We start from the raw sequence: 26,229 nt of genomic DNA on the forward strand, positions 1-26,229 counted from the left end.
ATCCACCTGCTTCTGCCTCCCAAGTGCTGGAATTAAAGGTGTGCGCCACCACCGCCTGGCTGTAATGTTGATTTTTAAAATGCCATATTAAGATGTTCTTCTCAACTCTCGAACTTTATGGTTCCTTTATCACTGTGCCAGAGGCAAATGGCTCCCTCAACAGGCCCTCATCCCAGCCCCATGCTAAACTCTCAAAAGACATTCCACTCACTTAACCATTCTGTCTTGCTTTCTGGAACATTCAGAACGGAGGAGTAGGGTAGGTGCGTAAGAACAGTAGAACGGACAGCCAGACCATGAAGTGACCCTAAGCAAGAGACTCCTGTCAGTTCACCCCATTCCTCACTGCCTCTTGAACTCAGATTAAATAACTAATACTTACTCAGGGGCTGGACTCGAAGGTTGGGAGGGCCGTGTCTGCACAAAGAGGACATCACAGGAAGTAGCCACAGAGACAAAGACTTCTGGAAGCAATTGTCTGTGGGTGTTTAGAAAAGAGCAGTGGCATTCAGTGAGCCTGGCGGATTCAATAACACCAAGGCTTAAAAACAAACACACGTTCTTGGGCTCCACTCTGGACAGATTAGTTCAGTAGCAATGAAGACTGGGATTCATTTCTGTAAAGATGGATCAGTGCTTAAGAGCACCGGCTGCTCTTCCAGAGGGCCAGGGTACTATTCCCAGCATCCACATGGCGGCCCACAACTGTCTGTAACTCCTCTGGCCTCCTTGGGCACCAGGCACACATGTGGTACACAGACATATGTGCGGACCAAATACCTGTACACGTAAAATAATTTCAAAAATAAAAATGCACTTAGGGCAGGGGTGTAGCTCGGTGGAGGAGCATTTGCCTAGCATGTGTGTGAGGCCCTGGGTTCCATCTTCGCTCCTGTGAAAAAGGAAATAAATAACAAAACTCTGTGTGCGGTTCTGCTGGGCACCTGGGTGTAAGAGCTGCTTCGGTCTAAGATGTCCAGGTGATTTTGAGGTTTCTAAGAGATTCATTTTAATTTATTTTGTATGTATGTGTATGTGAGTATGTCTGTGAGAGTATGGCTCGAGTGTGTAGGTGCCCTTAGAGGCCAGAAGAAGGTGTCAGATCCCCTGGAGCTGGAATTACAGGCAGTTATGGGTCAATAAATGTGGGTGCTGGGATCCTCTGGAAGAATCCCATGTGCATTTCACCTTAGAGCCATGTCTCCAGTCCCTTGATAATGGTGGCCAGAGGTGACCCAGTTCCTCAGAAGGCTGGGATAGGAAAATCACAAATTCAAGGCCCATTACAGAGTGACTTTGAGGCTAGCCTGGGCAACTTAGTGAAAACCTGTCTCAAAAATAAAATGAATAGGACAGGTATGGTGGTACATGCCTTTGATCCCAGCACTCAGGAGGCTGAGGCAGAAGGATTACCACCAGTGCAAAGCCTGTCTGGACTACATAGTAAATTCTAGAACTTAAGAGTGAGATCTTGTCTCAAACTTCTTGAAAGAAATAAGTAAATAATAGTGACCAGGGTGACAGCCAGAACACCAGGCTTTCTAAAGCACCATGTGGCAATACCTGAGCACCTGACTTCTGCCATCTGGAGGCTTCATGGTCCCCTTGACAACCACTCACTAAGAGGCCACACTGCAGCTGGGCATATGACGCACACCTTTAGTGCCAGCACCAGGGAGGCAGAGGCAGGCGGATCTCTAAGTTCGGGGCCAGCCTGGTCTACAGAGTGAGTCCCAGGACAGCCAGGGCTACACAGAGAAACTGTGTCTCAAAAAACAAACAAATTAATTTTTTAAAAAGACCACACGGTAGAACAAGGCCATCTGAGGAAAGACTCCTCTATGGGGTTGGTCCCCAGCTCTGTCTGAGAAACGGGGAGGTGAAGGCTTAGGATGAAATCTATCAGGAAGGGTTCAGATGCCGTATCGGGAAAGAGTCATCTCATCCTTAGTGGGCTGGAGTGACCAGGAGCAGCTGCCTGGACCAGTGTAAATCCTGGGGCTCAAGGCTACAGTGACTCAGCTGTGAGCCCCGGGGAAGTGGTTTCTCACCACTGTGGGACTGCTGTGGGCTGGGCTGAGTCAGGCACCGGGAGCTTCTGCCGAGGACGGAGGCGGGAATGCAGCTGTGCTAAAGGAAACCCATGAGAGCGGGGACCAGAGCCAGGGCTCGGGGAATCTTGCAGACTGTCTTCTGGCTTGGGTCCCTTTCAGGTGGCCCTCTAGAACCCAGAGGAGCCCAGGAGACCATAGGCAGGACAGTGAAGAGACCTCCTGATCGCTGGAGACATGGAGGCAGACCCTTAGGGTGCTTCCGGGTGCAGAGAAAGTTCGAGATGAGGCTGTTTCCTGACAGCTGTGAAGCTGTAATGGACCAGAAGGAACGGTCTTATTTTTGCCTCAGGTTGCTTGGCACCCGCACTGAAGTACCTGTGTGTGTTTGTATTGCTCGCCTCCCTCTGGCACCTTAGAGCCAGGCTGTCTTGTTGCTTGTGATCAATGCCTGTCCATGGTAGGTTCTCCTTCCTCCTCTGAGGGAGCAAAGGAAGGCAGGGCTCCCCATCCCTAGAGGGCTCCGTGGTGTTAGAGAGAAGAATTGATCCCGGGGTGGACTTCGATGGCGTCCTGCGGCTCGCAAGCGGCTGCCTCGGGGTACCGGTCGGACCAGAGGTTCGCCTCGGGTCACATTCCGGCTAAGGACGTACACTGGACCGCAGCAATAGTAGGACAGCACACGCCATCAAAATAGGGTGGGCTCGGGGAGACCCACTTTCTAAAGTCTCAAGCTAGGTCAGCTTGTTAGCAAAAGGATATACATTTTGTGAGGAAAGGGGGTGGTGCCAGGGTCTCTAGGGAATCTGTGTCCATTTCACACTCAGCTCTGCTCTAAACAGTGTTCAACCAGGGATGCTGATTGCCCACCTACGAGGCAAAGTCTCTCACTAAACCTGAAGCTTCTCGTTGGGCTAGGCTAGCAAGATCCACCTATCTCTGCTCTTCAGCACTGATTACCAGCATGCATGGCCATGCTCTGCTTTGACGTGGCTGCTGGGGACTCGAACCCAGGTCCTCTTGCTTTCATAGCAAGCACTCTTACCCACAGGACATCTCCCCAGACCCATGTCTGCTTGCTTAGTCAGAGTCTCATCCTGTAGCCACGGCTGGAACTTTCTATGTAGCCTATAGTCAAACTTGTGTTGTCCTGCATCAGACTCCTGAGTGCGGGATTACAGGTATCTTTTCCCCCCAAGACATGGCTTCTCTGTGTAGCTTTGGAGCCTGTCCTGGATCTTGCTCTGTAGACCAGGCCTCGAACTCACAGAGATCCACCTGCCTCTGCCTCCCGAGTGCTGGAATAAAAGGTGTGTGCCGCCGCTGCCCGGCAACAGGTACCTTCTTGACTCCCAACTCACATTGCAGTTTTGATTTGAATTTCCCCAACAACTAATGACACTCATCATTTTTCTGTGTTTTTTTTTAAAGATTTATTTATTTATTATGTATACAATATTCTGTCTGCATATATTCCTACACCCCAGAAGAGGGCACCAGATCTCATTACATATGGTTGTGAGCCACCATGTGGTTGCTGGGAATTGAACTCAGGACCTCTGGAAGAGCTGCCACAGTTCTTAACCTCTGAGCCATCTTTCCAGCCTTTTTTTCTGTGTTTTTATTGGCTATTTGTGTATCTTCCTTGGAGGAGAGTCTACTGATGACTTTTCTCTGTTTTTAAATCAGGTTGTCTGGTTTTGTCTTGGGAAAATCCCTGAGCCCTCAAGCCCATGTTTTCACTGTGCTATGGATGCTGTTGGCTCAGTGTGGCTGCAAAGAGGATCCACAGTCAGGTCCAGGAAGGCTGGTCCTGACAGGGCTGCAGAGGATGCACAGTCAGGTCTGGGAAGGCTGGTCCTGACAGGGATGCAGAGGATGCACAGTCAGGTCCAGGAAGGCTGGCCCTGACAGGGATGCAGAGGATGCACAGTCGGGTCCAGGAAGGCTGGTCCTGACAGGGCTGCAGAGGATGCACAGTCAGGTCTAGGAAGGCTGGCCCTGACAGGGATGCAGAGGATGCACAGTCGGGTCCAGGAAGGCTGGTCCTGACAGAGCTGCAGAGGATGCACAGTCGGGTCCAGGAAGGCTGGTCCTGACAGGGCTGCAGAGGATGTACAGTCGGGTCCAGGAAGGCTGGTCCTGACAGGGATGCAGAGGATGCACAGTCGGGTCCAGGAAGGCTGGTCCTGTCAGGGATGTAGAGGATGCACACTGGCTGGGAAGTGGGTCATGGTCCACAGTGGCCAGCCATCCTGGTTCTCCTGAGATGGTCTTTTTAAAAAGAGACTTGCCAGGTGGTTGCTGCGCACGATTTTAATCAGGAGGCAGAGGCGGGAGGATCTCTGTGAGTTCGAGGACAGCCTGGTCTACAGAGTAAATTCCAGGACAGCCAGAGCTACATAAAGAAACCCTGTCTCAAAAAACAAACACCAGGGGCTGGAGAGATAGATCAGAGGTTAAGAGCACTGACTGCTCTTCCAGAGGTCCTGAGTTCAATCCCCAGCAACCACATGGTGGCTCACAACCATCTGTAATGAGATCTGGTGCCCTCTTCTGGCCTACAGGCATATATGCAGGCAGAATATTTTTTATATATATAATAAATAAAAAACAAACGCCCCTCCCCCACACACAAAAAAACATCTAGGACTTTCTGACCTCCAGAACAGCAAGCAATACATTTTTCTTGTTTATAAATTACCCAGTCTAAGGTATTTTGTTATAGCAGCCTAAATAGGCTACGAAAGTATGCTTGCTAAGACATCACTCTAAATCGGTTTTTTAATCCGTAAAATGGGATAAATAATGTCTCATAGAGTTATAAAAACCAGAGAAATTAGGCAAAAAGATCGTTCCCAGGTTTTACCTAAAACTACCAAAATAGGATCCCAGGGATAAAAGCGAACGCCCTGCCTGGAAACCTCAGACACTGCCCTTTGTGTGCTCATGTGCAATGGGACAGAATCCCAGCCCTATAAAAGTAAACTTGAATTCCCAGAGTTGGTAGTCACCCTCAAGCCTGAGAAGCATGGTGTCCTACCGACGGCCTTCAAGCAAGGGCATCTGGGCTTGTGGGAAATGCGGCAGTGAGTTCACCAGAGTGGTATTCAGGAGAGTACAAAGCACAGATGCTAGAAATGCCAGAACAAAGGAAATAGTTAAAATGGTAGGGTGCTGGGCATGGTGGCACACAGCTTTAATTCCAGCAGTCAGGACCAGAGACAGGCGGATCTCTGTGAGTTCAAGGCCAGCCTGGTCTACAGAGCAAGTTCCAGGACAACCAGGACTGTTACACAGAGAAACCCTGTCTCGAAGAACTGAAAAAAAAGAAAGGAAGGAAGGAAGGAAGGAAGGGAGGGAGGAAGGAAGGAAGGAAGGAAGGAAAGAAAGAAAGAAAGAAAGAAAGAAAGAAAGAAAGAAAGATGGTAGGGTGCGGTGGTTCACACTTGGAATTGCAATCCTTGGGAGGCTGAGGCAGGAGGATTACTGGGATCTGAAGGCTAGCATGGGCACATACAGAGCAACCCTGTCTTAAAAACAAAGACTGGGTTTTCTTCTGTATGGACCGTCATAAAGCTTTAACAAATAATGGCTAGGAAGACCACATTCACCATCAAAGCCTGCTTTGTTTAATTTGTCATTTCTCAGGGGCTGTCCTCCTTGGTTGGTTTGTTTGTTTTGTGAGACAGGCACTCATTGCATCAAGCTAGGCTATATCATGATGCCTGACTAGTTTGTTGGTACTGGAGTTGAGACCTCAAAAATTAATTAATTAGTTAAGTAATTAATTAGAAACAGAGAGGTTAATTTACCTCACAATTCTGGAAGGCCAAGATTTGGGGCTGCATCTGGCAAGGGCCCTGTAACATGACAGGGAAGCAGGGTGAGCCGTGGGTGAAGAGCCAGGCTGGTTGGTTTTTGTCAATTTGACACAGACCTGGACGTATCTGGGAAGAGTCAATCTCAACTGAGAAAGTGCCTGGGTAAGACTGGCCTGTGGGTGAGTCTGTGGGTTATTATCTTGACTAATGACTGGTGTGGGAGGACCTGACTCATTGTGGGTGGGGCCGACCTGCAAGTAAGGTTGCTTTGGCCATGGCTCTTACACAGCAATAGAAACCCCAGCTAAGACAGGTGCCCTCTACCCGGCACCTGACCTGAGTTCCATCCCCAGGACCCACACGGGGAACAGGAGGGACTGGGGGGGGGGGGACTGACTCCTGCAAGCTGTTCCCTGGCCGCTTCCTACTCGCCATGGCACATACACTAAACACTAACGAGATAAATGGGGTTTTGATTTGGTTTGGGTTTTGGTTTTTTGAGACAGGGTTTCTCTGTGTAGCTCTGACTGTCCTGGGACTCACTCTGTAGACCAGGCTGGCCTTGAACTCAGAGATCTGCCTGCTCTACCTCTTGAGTCTCCCAGGTGCTGGGATTAAAGGTGTGTGCCACCACGCCAGGGCTTTTTTTTTTTTTTAGCTCAGAAGGAGCTGTATGCAGAAGAGAGAAAACACAGGGTGGTTTCACTTTCTAAGAGCTTGCTCTTGTGGTACCCTACCCACACTAGACATTCAAGAACTGTGTGAGTGTCTCCTAACGACCACACCACTCTCAAAGGTCCCATCAGTGGCAGACTTTGGACCAGAGTTCAACATGAGTTTCTGAGGGGACAAAACTGAGGTGAGAGGAAAATAAGACAATGTTAAATGAACCTTTCTGGATGTTAGCCTGGTCCATATCTACCTCATGAGCAAGCATTTCTTTCTTTTTATTTGAACATTTGGGGTGTGTGTGTGTGTGCCATCACAAATGTGTGAGGGTCACAAATGTGCTTTTGGGAATTGGTCTTCTCCTTCCACTAAGTGAGCTCCGGGGATAGAACACCCATCTCAGGCTCAGTGGCAAGTGCCTTTACTCTCTGAGCCGTCCTACCCACTGAGCAGTCCTACCCACTGAGCCACCTTACCAGTTCAAGACAGGTGTTTCAGATGTTCTGTTGATCCAGAGTGAACAGCTGAAGTTGTCTGCCCAAGGTCACACATCTAATAAGTGGCTGAACCCAGACAAGAATGCCAGTTCTGCTTCACAATCTAGTTTGTAGCTACTGTCTCCTTAAGGATGATGTGTGGGTAAAACCTTTTTATTTTTTTTAAATCTGCATTTTTAATTTTTAAATTTTTTCTCTGGGAAAGCACTCAATCTTATGCAGATGTAGGCTCTGATTCTGCAGGTTTGGGGTTGACCAAGGACACTGCCCTCTCTTCCCTCCCCTCCCACCCCTCCCTCCCTCCCTATCCCTCTCCCTCCTTCCTTTCTTTTCTTGTTTATGTAAGGGTTTCCCTCTTTAGCTCTGACTGGCCTGGAACTCACTCTGTAGCTTAGGCTGGACTTCAGCTGGTAGCAATCCTCCTGCCTCAGTTTTCCAAGTACTAAGATTACACAATGAGTCCCCACATCTGGTTTTCTTTCTTTCTTTTTTTTTTTTTTTTAATGAAGATGGGGTCTCACTCACTTTGTAGCCAAGGCTTCCTTGAACTCACCGAGATCCACCTGCCTCTGCCTCCCGAGTGCTGGGATTGAAGGTGTGGGCCACCACTGCACCCGGCTCAGAACTCTGCATTTCTGACGGGCTCCTAAGTGACTCTACTGTCAGTCTCCCTAGCACATATTGAATAGCTGGGATCTAGAACACATTCCGGATGGTTTTATAAACCCTTGTGGACTGGGGAGACTGGGAACCCCCTTCTCAGAGCACTTTCCCGGTTGACTCCAGCTGCCTGAGTGCTAGCCTGGCAAGCCTGGCCAGTCAGGCTCTCCTGCCAGCCCTGCGGGTGCCCTTGGTCGCTTGCCTGGCATCTCTACCAGCCACTTGGCTGGCAGGTGATGGGATGATTGTGACAGCTTAGCTGGAGTTCCTTTCCAGAAACATCTTGAGCTCAGCCAAAGTAAATAGAGTGCCACTGTCAGAGCGAAGAGCCGGGAGGGTCTGGGGGCAGCGGCAGTGTGAGCGGCAGAGGGAGAAGAGCCCTTGCTGTGCAGATACCAGGCTGGACAGTGAGTGTGTGTGTGTGTGTGTGTGTGTGTGTGTGTGTGTGTGTGTGTGTGTGTGTAGACAGCCTGTGCTGTCAAGACATTTCATGGAAAGGCCCAACAAAATCATCTAAGAACTCGCACTTACGGGACACCTGCTGTGGGCACCCGGCCAAGAGCTTTCCTTCATCCTGTTCCGTGGAATCCTTTCAAGACTGCAGCCTTGAGGAAGGGACTGTAACCAGAGGGGAGAATGATGATCGTCATGTCTGGGCTTCAAACTTGAATCAGGCTGACACCAAAGCTCACACACTTGATCCTGGGGCAGTGGTTTTTCAAAGGATGCCCCGTGGAACCCTAAGAGTTCCTGGAGATGCCCCACGGGCTGCTATGGGATAGAGGGGGTTGGAGAAGGCACCAGAAGGCACAGAATGGCTTCACTGTGATGTGATGGAGGTCCTGAGCTGCCAAGGAAGGAAGAAAAAAGTCTGAAGTCACCCCATTGCCTGTGAAACAGGAAGATCATGGACCTGGCTTTGTGACATGTCACAGATACTACCTCCGTCATAGACTTATTGACCCTCTTTGAAGAGTCAAACTGGCCCAGCCCCACCCCTGGGGAAGCAAATATCATGTTTGTAGTGATGATGGACCGTGGATGGTGTGAGTTCCTTGGTCTGTGCATCCTGAGTAAGGCACACACAATGTTGTACATCGTATAGTGTTAACTGGCCAGGGAGACTGACTACGGCTTGCTTCCCTGCCCCACCCCCTTTTCCTTCTGACTTGCAATGTAGCCAAGGCTGACCTTCCTGCCTTGACCTCCCAAGCACTGGGATCGCAAACATATATCATCATGCCCTGTGTTCGTATTAATCAGAATGCACATTCAGCCATCGTGGCAAATACCTCAGGGACCGGGCCTTCAGACACAACACATCTCTTCTCTCGCAGGGAATAGTATGAGCAAAGAGTCTCCATGATATGGGAAGTTTCCCTCTGTCCTGCGGCTCTGCACTCTGCATCTGTGCCTTCCATTTTGTAATCTAAGATGGCTGTGTTCCGTTCCAGCCATCACATCTGCATCCCATTCAGGCTGGGGGGTGGGGGAGGGCACAGAATTCTGCTAATTTCCCTTTGTTCATACATAGCCATTTGGCTGAGAGGACTGGGGGAGAGCCAGGCAAGCTAGGTGGCCTGTGCCTAGATACCGCGGAGCATCTGCTGCTGAAGTAAGATGGGGACAGTGGTTGCTGTAAGGCCATGATTTATCTCTGCCGTAGTGGGCATCCTCCGTCAGGACTGCTGGGGTGTGTGGCGACATGACCAGAGGTCTGTAGCGGCAACTGGGGAGCGTTCCTGAGGTTCACTGCAAGCTGTGGGACTCTGCTCCAGTGTTCAGTCAAGAAGCCAGCCATGGCTGACTTTGTGTAAGAAAAAACAAACATGGAGACCCCAGAACAGCTGCCTGGAAGCTTGGTTTTCTCCTTCTCTCTTGCTGTTCGGGTTTGTGCTGCTTAATGAAGAGCTGCCTGGGGTCTTCCTGGAAGTCCCTCTTCCAGTTGCCCCATAGAGAAGACTGTTCTGGGTCAGGTCCCTTGGGCCTCCAGCGGCCACCTTAGCTGTGTCACAGAGAAGGTCTAGACTCTGAGGATCCTAGACCGCTGCCAGGACTCAGAGCTCAACCTGTCTCTCCAGACACCTCTCAGTTCCTGTCTCATTTCCATTCTTCATGAGTTGGAGCAAGAAGCTGTTCCTTCTCTTGTCTGGGGACCAGGGTCTCCTATGGACAGGGCGAAGTGGTATTTTAGTTCAGCTCTTCAGCTACTGGCTTCCCACCCATCCAATTTTACTCTTGCTCTGGAAGGATAAGATTGGCGTAGGCTGCAGAAGCAATAGCTGAACAAGACAGGCTTCTATTGTGTGGTGTGTGTGTGTGTGTGTGTGTGTGTGTGTGTGTGTGTGTGTTGAATCATGTGACCACCCATTCCAATCAGTCTGGCTGAGGAAGCACCAGGTTGCAGAACATGGCAGATGTGGCCTGAGATGAGGCAGATGTTCTTGGATGGGGTCTGGGAACCCTAAAACACATATGCAGCTGGGTGTGGTCTACAAACACAGCAAGACTTGCCTCAAGAAAATAAACAAGAAGAGGGGAGCAGGCTACCCAGGCCTGTCCATCTGAGGTATGTATGGCCCCTCAGTGGTTGAGGAGAGGATCTTGTAATCCACAAGCCAGGATGTGAGTCGGCCATCTTACGTTACCAAGGTAATCTTAGCCTTAGAACCTATGATGAAGACAGCAGAGAAGAAAAGTCCAAAATGCTTGATCTTGACCTTGAGGCACATTCCCAATCACTTGTGTCACCAAGACACCAGGGTTTTGTAGATGTAACCAACTGTCTTATTAAATAAGAAACACAGAGCCAATATGGAGATGAAAGCCAAGAGGTCAGAGCAATAGCTAAGAGCTAAAAACCTTACCCTTCACTGTCGCTGTTACCCTACCTCTCTGAAAGAGACCTACTTCCTGTGTGTCTGTCTTTTTATAGTGTTTCTGTTCTGCCTTCTCATTGGTTGTAAACCCAACCACATGACCTCCTAGTCACTGCCTGTCTGTACAGACCTCCAGGTCTTCTATGGTTGGTATTGAGATTAAAGGCGTGTGTCTCCATGCTGGCTGTGTCCTTGAACACACAGAGATCCACCTAGCTCTGCCTCCCAAGAGCTGGGATTAAAGGCGTGTGCCACCACCGCCTGGCTTCTGCTAAGGCTTGCTATTAGCTCTGACTCCCCAGGCAACTTTATTTATTAACATACAAATCACATTGTAGTACAAATAAAATGTCACCATAGGGGTTGCTTGCCTCACTTCTCTCCCGGCTTCCCCTCAGAGCCAGGACTCCTCAGGCCCTGGCCCCTCAGGTGACCCAGTCAGACTGAAGCCAGGTTCTGTCTTCCAAGCTTCCTGGAGGACCTTGGGGCCAAGCCACCTTTTTGAGCTTGAGCAAGGAGATGTACTGCCTGAGTGTCTGTGGGCAGTTCTCTTCAGCACTGGGGTGGTCACGGTGTGAGGACCCTTGACGATGTAAGAGCTCTGTGTGTCTGTCCCTGTCCTCCTTCCCTGCCCTGCTCCTAGCCTCCCAGTCACTCACTGACGGGAGGAAGCCCTTCCTCATCCCCCAAAGCTTCACTTTCGCAGAGAAGAGCTTAAGGAGCCAAAGTGGCATCCTGCGGCCAGGATGTCCTCACTGAGAATGTTCTCCGTGGACTTAGATTTCCCAGAGGAAGGAGCCATTTCTTCACGGATGGCTTTGGGTCACCTGCCATCAGGAGTGAAGGAAGATGCCATTCTTGTTGGAGCCACACTGTACTTTTACATCGTGGCTCGGGACCGTTGGCTTTGAGATTGGTTAACCATGCCACAATTTCAGGTACCGGTGGTGAGGTAGAAGGGATTCTGTCCCTGAACCCCATCTGTCCTCCATAAAGGACCCATGGGTTGGCCCCAATGTGAGAGGCATTTGATGTTGTTTTTTTGGGACACTTTCTGTGTTGGTTGAGGCTGCCTTGAACACATGGTCCTCCCACCTCAGCCTCTTGAAGATCTGGGATTCTAGGGGTACACCACAGCACCCGGTGATGTGAGAGATTTTAATTCTTAACAGAGAAGTATCCCAGGTTACTTTCTAGTGGGACAGTTGCCTTTTAAAAGAACTGAGAGACAGAGCACAGATCACACACCTACCTGGGGCCAAATCAAAGACCGTGATCTGAGGCCTCAGTTTCTCTACTTAGAAAACGGAGGGCCAGGCATGGTTGCACACGCCTCTAGTCCTGGTACTCAGGAGGCAGAGGTAGGTGGATCTCTTGAGTTCAAAGCCAGCCTGGTCTACAGAGTGAGTTCCAGGACAGCCAGGGCTGCACAGAGAAACCCTGTCTCAAAACAAAACAAAACAAAACAAAACAAAACAAAACAAAACAAAACAAAACAAAACAAAACAAAACAAAACAAAACTGGGCTTCTGGAGTGACTGGCAGTGCCACCTGTGAAATGCCAGCTTGTTTCCAAGCGGCACCACAAACACTGCCTCCCTCCTTCCCCCTCCCATCTCCTCACTTCACCCTGACTTGGTCCTTTGCTGTGCCCGAGTGTCCCCTCTCCGTTTCCCCCTCCCCCAAGCTCTCTCTGGTCCCTCTTTACCACCCAGTTTTCCTCGGCCAGGACTCTGGATAGGTATAGCTCCTAGCTGCAAAGGGTGGCCTGTACTGGGGGAAGGGGCTGTGTGGGGCCCGAGGGTGACTGTGTGTGGTGCCATCTGGTGCAGTACTCTCTGGCAAGCCACTGTGCTGCTGCTGCTGCGAGGGTCTGAGCAGAGCCTGGCCTGGCCTGCCTACAGTCTTCACCAAGGTCCTCCCCGCTCTCTCCAAGAGCTGCTGGCTCTGGGAGAAAACTGAAGCCCGAGGGGCCACTTCAGTTGAGATTCTCATGTACACATGTCCCCAGAAGGTACCAGAGTTGAAATTCAGTCCCCATGGGGCAGGGATGAGGGTGAGAACTTAACCCACCATGGAGACATGGGGCCCTTGGGAGGTGATGAGCACTAGATAAGACTGTCAGTGAGGAACTGGAGACAGGACCTCATGGACTTTTTTTTTTTTTGAGACAGAGTTTTTCTGTGTTACAGTTCTAGCTGTCTGGAACTTGCTTTGTAGACCAGGCTGGCCTCAAACTTACCGAGATCCACCTGCCTCTGCCTCCTGAGTACTGGGATTAAAGGCGTGTGTGGAGGCCCACAAAAGTTTCCTTGCTTTACCCAGCAGGGCTGCATTAGAGGATTGTTTGACCATGTGCATGGTTACTAGGTGACTGGAAGGGTCTACACCTGGCTGAGCTAGGGGGAGGTCTTTGCTTCACCCCTTGGCACCCCTATAAATAGCCCTTTAGAAGAGACAGAAGGGGCCGGTGAATAAGGATCCAGGTCCTCCCGAGCAATCCTTTGTTTCTAACTGTCTCTCTGCCCTCTATCCTTCTATCTAAATATTTCTCACTTCTCTCTCCTCAAGAGTACCCTGGGGTAAAATGGGAGTAGGTCTCCTAAAGATGGAGCCACAAACAGGGACCAGGGACTTGGGGCAAAAGGGGAGAGAGGGTCCCGAGGGAAGTTTGGGCATGTGCAGTTATGTTGAAAAATTAAGGCAGGAGTATTCTATTTTCGGGAGTGAAAGTTAGGTGGAGGAATGCTGAAGTTGAAAAGTAAAGCTGCAGCATATATCTCTCTCCATCTAGGTTTCTTTCTTTTTCTCTCTCTTAATTTCTATCCATAAAATTAAAGAAAAATTTAGAGTAAGGTAGAATATTGGAATATTGGGATAGGAATATAGTATAAGAAAAAATTTAGGATAAGACAAGTAACAAGACAGAGGAACTATGTCTTTGATTTCCAACTGTGGGACTATGAACGCAAACTCCTGGGGAAAGACCTTCCTGAAAAAGCTTTTATTCCAAATGCTTTCACTTTCTGTCAATGACCCAATTTGCAAAAAAAAAATGCAAGAGGAAAATATTGACATTATTAAAAAAGCTCATGCCAATCTTTTTTTTTTTTTTTTTTTTTTGGTTTTTCGAGACAGGGTTTTTCTGTGTAGCTTTGCGCCTTTCCTGGAACTCACTTGGTAGCCCAGGCTGGCCTTGAACTCACAAAGATCTGCCTGGCTCTGCCTCCCGAATGCCAGGATTAAAGGCATGTGCCACCACCCGGCAAGCTCATGGTAATCTTAAAAGGCAGCTTCAAGAAATTAAGAAGAGGGAGTTTTATCCTCAGTCAAGCTTAGATGAATTAAACTCTGACTTCAAACTCTCAAGAAAACTTTCAGAATGATATCAAAGCTGACTATAAACCCCAAACTTTAGAAATGATTTGCGTACTTTCTGTCTTGTTAATAGTTCAGTTAAGAAACTCTTCTAGTTGTTTGCTAATAGTTTGCTTTTGAATTTGTTAGTTCTGTTAAGAGATTCTTTCTAGATGTCTGTTAAAGTTTATAAAATAGTCCTATAGTGTTTCCTTTTGAATATGTGTGTAAAAAGTGTAAATGTTGAATGTAAGTTCATGCTAAAATTGTTTTTATTACTCCATTGATATCTGTCTCATCCGCACAAATTAGATACTATTAATTTGTAAAGGATAAACCAAATCATTCACATCAGAAGCATCTTGAAGTTTTTATTACTCTTTTACCTTCAGATATATTTGAATACTTTTATGATCTCAGTGGCCCCTGGAAAACTTAAGTGAAGATGTCATAATTAGGGGAGTTTTTCTGTCTGCTTTGTAGAGGTTTCCACTCCTTCTGTTTCTGTTTAGAAAGGGGTAGGCTTCCCATAAAGGGATAAGTCTTCCATAATCCAGTTAGTTTGTAAAAGTGTCTTTATAATTAGCATGGGTTTTGTTTATTTGAGCGGATACTTTGAAATGATTTGAAATGACTGTTTTCTCCTGGGAATCAAAATAGTCTCTTGAAAGTTTTATTGAACATCTGTTAGGAGAGAGTTTTGATCCAGGAAAAGGGCTTGGTGCAGCTGAGACTGCTCTAATCACTTTAGATCCATTCCAAAGAGGATATTCCATGTTTATTATCCTCTACTCCTTTACTGGGAGGTGTGGCAGCTATGGAGATCACTGTGGATGTTTGCAAACTCAGTAGGGGCCTGGGCCAGAGCTGAGTTAAGCTCAGTACCTCCTCCTGCCAGAGGCCGATGGTCAAAGACTGGCAACTTTCTTTTTCATAGCTCCCAACCTAAGTATGCTTGATGGAAAGTTGTGTATCTACACTACTGACTGGTAAGGAAGATCAATCAAGGAGGACAACCTAAGACAGGCACAGTCTATCTGAGGGGGCTGGGGAGCCTTTTTTATATCAAGAAGGGGGAGTTGTGGAGGCCCACAAAGGCTCACATCCTAGTGAGATCTGAGCTTGCTTTACCCAACAGGGCTGCATTAGAGGATTGCTTGACCACATGTGTGGTTGCCAGGTGTTTGGAAGGGTCTGTCTCTCTCCCCTCTATCCTTCTGTCTAAATATTTCTCACTTCTCCCTCCTCAATAGTACCCTGGAGAAAAAGTGGGAGCAGGTCTCCCACAGGCATGCACTACCACTGCCCAGTGACCATGCAGGCTTTATAAGAGGGAAAAACCCAGTATGGTGGCCTATACTGGTAATTCCAGCACTTAGGAGGCTGAGGCATAAGATCAGAGTTCGAGGTCTGCCTGAGCTGCATGGAGAGACCCTGTCTCTCTTTCCATGCACACTTATGCATATAAGTACATGAGTATACATGCATGTGTGTGCACACGTGCATGTGTCAGTATGTTTTTACATGTGTGTGCAAACACTTGTTTAAATGTGTGAGCCTGTGCATCTGCATACACAGGCTTACACTTATGTATATGGTTATGTATCTGTGTGCATTTATCTGTACATGTGGGCATCTATGAACATGTGTCTTTGTGTGCATGAACTTGTATAATGTGCACTAGTGTGTGTATATACACATTCTTGTGCACACCTATGCATGAATATGTATGTATGTGATGTGTGTTCAATTCTGTGTACCTGTGTGTACACCTGTGCCTTTTTTGCATGTGGATGTGTACATGTATGCATGCATATGTGTTATCATTCATGTGCACATGTGTGTAGCGGGTCTTTCTTTGAACCACCAGCTGCTGAATAATGACATGGGGACTTTCTATTAATTATGAAAGCTTGGCCTTAGCTTGGGCTTGTTCCCAACTAGCTCTTGCAACTTAAATTAACCTGCTTTTATTAACCTGTGTTCTGACATGTGGCTCATTACCTTTCCTTAGTACCGTACGTCTGGCTTCCTCCACATCTGGCTGGTGAATCCCCTGCCTCAGATTCTTTCCCAGAGTTCCTATCTCCCCCTGGAAATCCCACCTATCCTCTCCTGCCTAGCTATTGGCCATTCAGCTCTTTATTAGACCAATCAGAAGGTGCCTTAGACAGGTGAGGTAAGACAGAGACATATCTTCACAGTGTACAAAAAGATTATCCCAACACAAGTGTTTTTGTATGTGCCCACACACCTGTGTATGTTCATGTGTTGAATGTGTGAAAATTTGCATGTGTAAGTATGTGTACATGTGTCTTTGTGCATGTGTTTGTTTCCATACAGGTACATGTACGTCCATGCCTATATGTGCATGCACACGTGTGCTGTGTGTGTGTGCATTGTGACTTGGAGTGTGGGTGCATGTGAAGCACATGGACGTGTTCCCTTTGTGTCTATGTTCTGGTGGTCTGCATTGCTTCAGGATCTGCCAGCAAGAAAGCCATCATTGGGTGCTGCCCCTCCAAGAGGGAGCAGACCCTGAGCTACACTTACCCAGCCTGTTGTGTTATTAGCAACTAGACGGGACAGGACAGACTTACAGGTGACAGCTCCTTAAATGCAAACTGCCCTTGAATCCGAACAAATGCAATCTTTGTCACCTCAGAGATGTTGATGGGCCCATGCACCTCCCTCAAATGCTGCAGTTGGGAGTTGGGCCATCACCTGGCTCCTTAGCTGACCAGCACCAACAGGGCCTGTCGACTGTGCCATGGGTTGTCACATGATGTATAGGACTCAGAGCAAGGACCAGCCAGACACGTTGTTCCCAGAGTCCCCTCTACAGGAGGAAACAAGAGACATGTTGGCATCTGTTTGTCAGAGTGTCACAGCTTCTCTCCCAGGTTTAGGGATGCTCTTACCTTGTGAGTCCCAGGAAGCAGGCTGACTAAGGCCACAGTGCCATCTTCAGCCTGGGTGCTCAGGTTCCCAGGAGGGGGTGGGGCTCAAGGCCCTAAGACCCCTGTTTTTTCCTGCTGTCATACCTGCTTGGTAACACGATCTGTGTCCAGATCCAATGACAGAAGCTGTAAGACAGACGGCATTTATGCAGGCCTTGAACTGTGTCCCGTGTCTGGACTCTGCTCAGTAAGCCCTGCTCTGGGACAGATCTCTGGAGGGGAGTGCAGACCCTGCCCTCGGGGAACCTGTGTCTAATGGGTATAAAAGTCAGGTAAGGGGGGCTGGAGAGCTGGCTCAGCGGTTAAGAGCACCAGCTGCTCTTCTGGAGGACCCAGGTTCAACTCTCAGCACCTACATGGCAGCTCACAATAATCTGTAATTCTAGTCGCTGGAGATCTGATGTCCTTTTCTGGCCTCTTCAGGCACCAGGCACATTCATGGTACATAGACATACATGCAGACAAAACACATACATGCAGGTAAAACACTCACACACATGAAGTAAGCAAACCTTAATGAAAGAAAACTTGAAGAAGCCAGGTAAGACAGCTCTGAGGGAGAGACTCAGGATGTGGAATGGCTTCTTAGGGAGTGACCCCTCACTGAGGGGTCAAGTACTCTGCCTTCACCCCAGACAGGGCCTCATGTAGCCCATGCTAGCCTCGACCTCACTTGTAGTTGATGATTACCTTAGTTCTGGGATTCCAGGCATGTGTAACAGGCCTGGATGAGAAGCCATCTTTTGAAAGGATCAAGGGACGGGAGTCACCAAGGCCCCGAGGCAGACTTGATGACTTCCAGAACAGAGAGAAACCCAATAGACGGAAACCCAGTAAACAGGGAGAGAAAGCAAAGTACAGGGGTTGGGGAGGGGCGGGGGGAGCGGTGCTCAGACCACCGCCATCTGGAAGGGTTTGTTTAGGTGACAGGCATCAGAGACTTAAGGGGCATCCTTCCAACATGTCATCAAAGACCTGGGCCCCATCCAACTCTGTTCTTCTCCATCCTTATGATGTGGTGCTTGCCCTTAAGTTTACAATGTGGTTGCCGGCGATCCAGCCATCATGGCTGCACGTCCAATAGGACAAGGAAAAGGGGAAAAAAACTAACGGGGACAAGCTATTGGATTTCTTTCAGAAGAGTTCGTCAGAACCTCAACCGCCAGGTGTTTGTTTTCTGTTTTGTTGGTGGAGGTGGGATGTGTTACTTCCTGCGACGTTCTCTTAGGAAAGAGGAGTCGGGAGTGGATGTTGGCCAGGCAGATTCTGCCCCACAGCGCCTTGTGCCCTGTGGTAAGAGATCTGATATTCATTCTCTTTAGCTGGACGCCATGGTGTCCTAAGCAGGGGGGTGACAGGGAGAGAGGTAAACAGCTCCAGGTTGTCCCCACTGGGCCCGAGCGGCACTCAGCTGTGGGCACCTGAATTTGTTTTCGGCCACAACAAAGTATTATTCCATTTATTCTCCCTCATGCCTAGAGACTGAAGCCACGTTCCCTCTGGAGGCCCTGGGAAGGGCCTGTCCTTGCAGCTTCTTAGCTCCTGGTGACTCCTGGCAGTCCCTGGCCCTCCTTGGCCTGAGAACATCAGTCCAGGCGAAGCCTCTGTGGTCACGTGACTTCCTGTGCCCCTCATTTCCTCTGCCTGGCTCTCTCCCAGTGATAAAGACAGCAGCCATTGGATCAACGCCTACCTGATCCAGGGTGACCTTCTGTTCCCTTGACTCCACTTACCTGCAGAGGCTGCTCTCCAGGGAGGGCAACTTCTTAGGTACTAGGAAGGCTGGGTTAAACCCTCTGCAGCGTGCCCAAGGACCAGACACTGGAGCTTGCCTCTCATGCCTTCCCCTTCACTGTCAGCCAGGACTTCAATCTTTAAGGAGGCAGACTTATTCCCAAACTTTCAACCCACTGCGGGCCCTGGTCCCTCACTAGTCTCTTAGTCATAAGAGGGCACACTGTGCCCCAAACATGGTTTGTTGATGTCTCCTTTGTTGCTCTCCTGGGGACCAAACCCTGAGCCTTGCATATGGTCTACCACTGAGCTGTGTCCCCAGCTGGGTTTTGTTTGTGTTTATTTTGTATTTTGAGGCAGAGTCTCAAGGTTACCTAAGCTGACCCTGGCCCTATGAACCTCTGGCTGGCCTTGAACTCCTGCCTCAGCCTCCCACATTCCTGGTATTACATGTATGCTCTACCATACCTGACTCTTACACACTTCTTGAGCACTGATGAGCAGGTGAGGGAGAACTTGGTCCACAGCTGTGGTGGTAATCTAATTGTACAGAATTATTATTTTGATTGTATGTTAATAAATAAAGTTGTCTGGGGGTCAGAGCTATTAGAGCCATAGCAAGAGTGTGGCGGTGGTGGCACACGCCTTTAATCCCATAGATATCTGTGTGTTCAGGGTCAGCTATTAGAGCCATAGCAAGAGTGTGGCGGTGGTGGCACACGCCTTTAATCCCATAGATATCTGTGTGTTCAGGGTCAGAGCTATTAGAGCCATAGCAAGAGTGTGGCGATGGTGGCACACGCCTTTAATCCCATAAGATCTCTGTGTGTTCAGAGATACAGCCAGCATTGGAGACATATGCCTTTAAGATCTAGGGGGCTGTACATTCAGACAGTGACGAGGCAGTCATGTGTTTGGGTTTACAACCAATGAGAAGGCAGAACAACATACTATAAAAAAAACAAGCCGACAGGAAGTAGGTCTCTTTTCGCGAAGCTGGGACAACAGAAGGAAGGGTGAGATTTAGCTCTGAGCTCTGACCTCTTGGCTTTCTCTTTTACATTGTTTCTGTGTTTCTTATTTAATAAGACGGTTGGTTACATCTACACACAGCTACAGAGGTCGACTCACTTCTTCCCGCATGTCAAGGGCTCAAGTTGAAGCTGAAACTGTCATTTAAGCCAGCATGGTGTCAGTCCCTGAAATCTCAAGCACTAGGGAGGTGGAATCAGGAGTGAATATTGGGAGTTCAAGGCCATCCTTGGCTACAAAGCAAATTCTAGGCCAACTTGAGCTACATGAGACCCTGTGTTAAAAAAAAACGACAACAAAATGATGGGCTGAATAGCATCTAAACTTGGTTTCCTTTTTTCACAGATCAGATCCCCTGGAGCTGGAGTTCTAGGCAATTGTGAGCCCTGCAATGTGGGTGCTGGGAATTGAACTCCGGTCCTCTGCAGGAGCGGCAAGCACTCTTGAGTTAAGAGGGAGCCGTCACTCCGGCCCAAAGCTGGCCTTTCTTGAACTGTTTTGTTTGAGGCGGGAACAGAGAGCACCCAGCAGCAGACCTGCAATAGCAGGTGGTCCCGGCAGAACTTCCCATGATCCTTTACTTCTCTCTCCAAGCCCACCACAACCCTAGGTCTCCAAACATGTGCTCAGAGAGTGCCGCTCGCTCGTCAGAATCACAGTCTGCTGGTCTGTAGGCATGCAGTGATCAGGGCCCCAGCTCCCTGCTCCTCCTGGGCTCAGGCCAAGGGCTGGCTGGGCAGTTGGCAGCTCTGACAGGAAGAACACGGTTTGCTCTGCTGTGTCTGCAGCCTGATTAACGATCCATGATGCCCAGGACATCACTGTGCCCGAGGCAGCCTCCGGAGCCTCTGACCTCCCACCAGCCTTCCGAGGTGCTCTTGGGCCAGCTCCAGGAAGTGCTGAGACACAGCCCCGCCTGCTGGCTCTCCCATTCTTTCTGCCAGCCACTTCCCTGCCCCCGCATAAGCCCTGGCCCCAGATGCTCCTCCAAGGGAGACTGTGGAATGAACCCAGCCGGCTGTGGTATCCCCATCAGCCACATAGGGAGATGCAAAATTATCCCTTGAGGAGCTCCTCGCTTCTCTCTTCCTTCACTCCATCTGCTGACCGCAGTCACAGCTGCTGCCCTCTGCTCTGCTCATGCCCACGACTGAGCTTTCCAGTGCCTGTCTCCTCCAACAGACCAGCAACCGCCTCCTCCCTTCGTCGCCCAAGACCTAGCTGTTGTAGATGTTTTTCTCTTTTTTCCTAGGGCAGGTCAGCAAGTCTGCGTCCCCTGTGGTCTCAGCACCCTCCTTTTAGACAAAGGCTTTATCTGCGGTTTTTCTCCATCATGTCTCCAATGTTGAACTTGGCCTTTGTCATCTGAAACATCCAGGGTTACAGGATAAGCCTCTGGCTTGTCTGGGCAGGACAGAGCTGAGCCCAAATGGAGCTACTGTGGATTTGGCTAGGGCCAAACCTGTGAGGAATGGTGCAGGACCCTGCTCTCCAGGGTTGTTCCAGAAGCTCCCAGGCCTAAAGCAGTGGGTTCAGTGCTCTGGGCCAGGAGGATCTGGGGGAAGTCTGGGTAGGGAGGGGCAGAGAGTGGTGCCCGGCTTACCTGGCTCATCACACCTCCCATGGGCTCTATCTCTGTCCCCACAGGAAGACAACCACAACTACTATGTGTCCCGTGTCTATGGTCCTGGTGAGCGTCGCAGCCGGGATCTGTGGGTGGACATAGCCGTGGCCAACCGGAGCCATGTGAAGGTCCACAGGATCCTCTCAAGCTCTCACCGGCAGGCTTCGGTGAGTGCCTAGGCCTAGCAGGACAGCCTGGGCTGGGAGGCTGGGGGCTAGGCCAGCATCGACTGCCTGGACGTGGACATAGTTATGGCCTGAGGTTTGTGATCTGGGGTAGGTACAGTCAGAGAATGCTCAGTGCGCCTACTCAGCTGTAGTCCTAAGGGGCCTACCCTGGATGTGCTTATGCCCATGTTGTTCAGACAAATCTGGAGCAGGGAGGGTGACCAGTATTGGGCTGGCAGCTCTACCCATGGGGACTCTCTCCTGTCCCTGCAGAGAGTGGTCTTGTCCTTTGATTTCCCTTTCTACGGGCATCCTCTGCGGCAGATCACCATAGCAACTGGAGGTAAGGAAAAACAGTGAGGTTGAGGGGAGGGCGCTTGGAGGTCTCAGCCTGACTCAGGGAGGCTCTTGAGGGACTCACTGGAGAGAGAGCACGCATAGTCGCACGCGCATGCATGCATCCATCCCGCTGGACCAACACAGTCAGAGTATGCATAGCTCTGGGGTCTCCACTTCTGAGTCTGAGCCTGAGGAAGCAAGGACCAGGGTCCCTGTGGATATGAGGAGTCTCTTTGATTTCTGTCACTGTCATTCTGTTTCCTATTTCCCCTGAAAATGGGGAAGATGGGCCTCACTTCCTCTTCCTTCTCCTACCCAGAGACAAAGGACAACCATTCTCTAGTCTGGGCCATTTTTCTATCTTACCAAGTCCAGAGCCCGCCGGGTGGGGAGGGGATAAGGCTGCGAGGCTCATGTCTAGCCCCTGCCAGTGGGAAGGGGCAGCCCTAGAGGCAGCCCCTTGAGCCATTTCTAGTGATGTCCCAAACCTCTCTCCCACAGGCTTTATCTTCATGGGTGACGTGCTCCACCGGATGCTCACAGCTACTCAGTATGTGGCGCCCCTGATGGCCAACTTCAACCCCGGCTACTCCGACAACTCCACAGTTGCTTACTTTGACAATGGTGAGGTCCGATCTCAGAGTTCACCTTGCACTGGGGGGTCCTGGTCTAACCCCTTCCCGGGAGCCCTGGGCCCACAGTCACACAGGCAGACAGCCGCCTTTCCATCCCACCCCAGGCCGTTTTCTCACTGTGAGAAGGGGACTGCTGAGCCAGATGAAGAGAGGGACGCTTTCTCGGGAACCTCCACTACTTCTCACTCTCTCGTCAGGCCCCGCCCCCAGGAGACAGACATTTCCATTTTCCCGTTTGTCTCCAGGGGTCAGGATAGGCAAGGAAGCAGGGGTACGCACACAGTACAGCTGGGGCAGGAACAGGATCTTAGGGGGCCTCTGTAGCTCGGAAGCCGGACTAGTGGTGTGGGTTGTCCAGTTCCTGCTTCTCAAACTCACAAATGCCCCCCCCCCCATCTCTGACCACCACATCTGCTGGGTCCCCCTGCACTGGCTCCCTGTTCAGCCAGGTCTCTGTTCTCCTCAGGGACAGTCTTTGTGGTTCAGTGGGACCATGTTTACCTCCAAGGCCGAGAGGACAGGGGCAGCTTCACCTTCCAGGCAGCCCTTCACCAAGATGGCCGCATTGTCTTCGGCTACAAAGAGGTGAGTGAGCTCCAGAGCCTCCCATTTATCCTGCAAATCTTTATGGATCATCTGCAGTGTGCTGGGCACTGGACTCGGTGCCACGCCAGCTCTGGGCTTGTCTGTCGACTTGGTGCTTACGCAGATCGAGAGAGATGGTTACAGAGACCAATATGGAAGTGCCAGTCTGGTTAGTGCCCCTACATAAAGGCTTCTGGTGCTGAAAGCCGGCTGTGGGGATCTTCACGTTGTCAGAGGCCAGGGGAAGCTTCCCCGAGGAAAAGGGTTGAAAACTGCAGGATGAACAGGAGTGAAGGAAGGAAAGAAAAGAAGGAAGCGCCATCTTACTTAGGGTTTCTATCGCTGTGAAGAGACACCATGACCACGGCCACTCTTATAAAGGAAAACATTTCATTGAAGTGGCTCAGTTACAGTTCAGAGGTCCAGTCCGTTATCGTCATGGCGGGAAGCAAGGCAACATGCAGGCAGACATGGTGCTGGAGAAGGAGCTGAGAGTTCTATTCTTGACTCACAGGCAGCAGGAAGTGGTCTGTCTCACTGGGCATGGCTTGAGCATATGAGACCTCAAAGCCCGCCTCCACAGTGACACGCTTCCTCCAGTAAGGTCACACCTCCTAACAGTGCCACTCCCTTTGGGGGCCATTTTCTTTCCAACCACACAACCACATGGAGGAGAGAACGGAATGCCGAGGTCTGTGGCAGGACAGAGCATGGTTTATACAAAGCACTAGATGAAGGTGGCTTTTCTGGAGCAGAGAGTTGGGGGGCAGGATGGCACGTGGAACAACCAGATGCACCTTTGGAAAAGGCTACTGTGGCTCCACAGTGGAGGACAGATTGTTGAAGATTTAAGGGAATGCTGGGATATGGTCTAGGGGCGTGATGTAGCTTGGAGAAGGGAGATGAGAGAATCAGACAGATATAAGAGCCACTGGGTTAACCCACAGTATTCGGAGATGGCTGAGAAGAGGGAACGTGGAGAGAAAAGACAGGGAGAGGCCGAGGGCGACTTCCGGCCTGGGTGGAGCCAGAGGGTCCATGGAAGAGGAAGTGCAGGAGTCCTAGGATTCGGTTCCAGGGTTCATGTCCTCAAGCACTGAGCAGAGAGCTGGCTGTGGAGCTCTGAGTGGGGACTTGGTGGCCACAGAGGGTTCCGGGTGGATGGCTGGTGCCTCTTCTCCCCATGCAGATCCCTATGGCTGTCCTGGAAATCAGCTCTGCCCAGCACCCTGTCAAGGCAGGCCTGTCAGATGCCTTCATGATTCTCAATTCATCCCCAGAGGTGCCCGGTGAGTCCCCCCATACAGTTACCTCTGTGTTAGCAACTTTTCCCTTTCCTATGACAAAATACCCAGCTGATGAATAAAATATCCCTCAGTAGTGGGTAACCCTGCTGATGCAATAAGTCAGATCAGGCCAAATTAATAAGTCCAGGTTTAATCTGAGCAAAGCATTCCTGGGTGGCCCCAGGGGAAGAGGAGAAACCACCCAGCAAGTCTCTAGGCCAGGTCTTAAGTACCCTGTAGGCGTGATCTCATCTCAGGGGGAGGAGTCTCGGCCACCGCTCGGCAGGCTTTCTCAGGGGCAGGGTCTGGAGAGGGGGGGGGGGCTGAGATGGGGCTTCCACCTAAACGCCAACCAAGACAATTTAAGGAATGTGGTGAGGAAGGTGAGGAGTGTGAGTGTGAGTTGCTGGTCACATGGAGTCCATAGTCAGGAAGCAGAGAGAGGTGAATGCTGGTGTTCGGTCTTGGTCCCTGAAAAGTTTTTGCACCCAGACAGGCCTCTCTGCCGATACAACAATCCAAACCAGACCAAATCAGACCAAATTAGAAAAAGCCCCAGTTTAATGGGTAAAGCACTCCTAGGTGATTCTCCTACCTCCCAGAGAAGAGAAAGGGATGAGAGACCCAAAAACCACCTGTCTGTTTTCTGGGGGGCAGTTTAAATGCCCTGTGGGAGTAGTCTTGAGCATCTCTAGGGGAGGAGCCATGTTTGGCAGGACTTTCTGAGGGACAGGGTCTGGGTAGAGAGGTGGGACTTCCACCAGAACAGTCCATAACCCATGGATAACACCACCGTATGCCAGGCCCTTCCTCAGCTGAACCTCTCTGGAAAAGCCCTTCGGAGATGTGTCTCCTGGGTGATCCTAAATCTAATGAATTTGATGATGGAGACTGGACCACCAAGCCCTCAGCATCCATGGGCGACTCATCCTAGGACTCTTTAGAGTTCCACCAAGCCCCTGTCCCTTTGTCATGTTACAGCATCCTAGGATCTTCTGTTTTCCATGGAGGACTGTCTCCAGTCTTTGCTGAATGTGTAGGGAGCTGTCTTTGAACTTCCTAAAGCTGAAGTGTGTGGCTCCCCACATTGTGTGACTCTGCAGGTTCCATTGTCATTTGATTCACAGTTCAAATCCTAAATACTAGACTCGGAGCTGGTGGCCAATGAGTGCAGCTCACTGTGGTGTGTCTGTTAGAACAGCTGGAGGGGGACTGGGAGTGTGGCTCAGTGGTAGAGCCCTGCGTGACAAGTGCAAGGCCCAGGCTCCATCCACTGTCAATAGTGAGAGGCTCATGGGTGCATTTTTCTGAGGCAGTATCCTGGCCTGCACTGAGGTTTGGTTTTGTTTTGGTTTTTCGAGACAGGGTTTCTCTGTGTGACAGCCCTGGCTGTCCTGGAACTCGCTTTGTAGACCAGGCTGGGCTTGAACTCACAGAGATCCACCTGCCTCTGCCTCCCGAGTGCTGGGATTAAAGGAATGTGCCCTCACTGTCCAGCTCTTCACTGAGTTTTAAAGTGGGCCACGTAACATGTACAAGACCTTGGGCTCACTCTCTTGTATCACAAAAAATAATAAGTCACAGCCCCTGTTTTCCGAAGTGATGGCTCTTCAAAGGCTGAAAAGTCAGAATCCTTTAAGTCTGTTCCGCTTGGCAAGCAGGGAACCGCTTGAGGGAGAGCACTGTGGTCTACAGAGTATTGTTTCCATGGATATCCCACTGTCCAAGCCCAGAATGGGAGGCCTCTTCTGTCCTGTGCCCATGTTCAGCTCTTTGCTGCCTGAGATGATACAGAGTGAAATTCAGTTTTCCTGGTATTGAAGATTCTCCAGCCATCTGGGTATAGCAACACATGTCTGTCTGCAATGTCAGCACTATGGCAGTGGAGGCAGGAGGATTAAGGAGTTCAAAGTCAGGCTGGGTTACAAGA

General features: G+C 50.0%; 1 protein-coding gene across 3 annotated transcripts in view; it reads left to right on the forward strand.

Annotated features, from left to right (window-relative positions):
• Plxdc1 (plexin domain containing 1) overlaps window positions 1-26,229 on the forward strand; it is a 69,476-nt gene that overhangs the window by 12,459 nt on the left and 30,788 nt on the right. For all 3 annotated transcript variants that reach the window (XM_028889467.2, XM_028889468.2, XM_037200663.1), the window contains exons 3-7: window positions 21,311-21,454; window positions 21,728-21,797; window positions 22,295-22,417; window positions 22,895-23,013; window positions 24,203-24,302. In XM_028889467.2, coding sequence (XP_028745300.1) covers window positions 21,311-21,454; window positions 21,728-21,797; window positions 22,295-22,417; window positions 22,895-23,013; window positions 24,203-24,302 — 556 coding nt within the window. The remainder of the gene's footprint in view (window positions 1-21,310; window positions 21,455-21,727; window positions 21,798-22,294; window positions 22,418-22,894; window positions 23,014-24,202; window positions 24,303-26,229) is intronic.

The sequence above is a fragment of the Peromyscus leucopus genome, chromosome 8b (assembly GCF_004664715.2).
Source record: "Peromyscus leucopus breed LL Stock chromosome 8b, UCI_PerLeu_2.1, whole genome shotgun sequence".
Lineage (NCBI taxonomy): Eukaryota > Metazoa > Chordata > Mammalia > Rodentia > Cricetidae > Peromyscus > Peromyscus leucopus.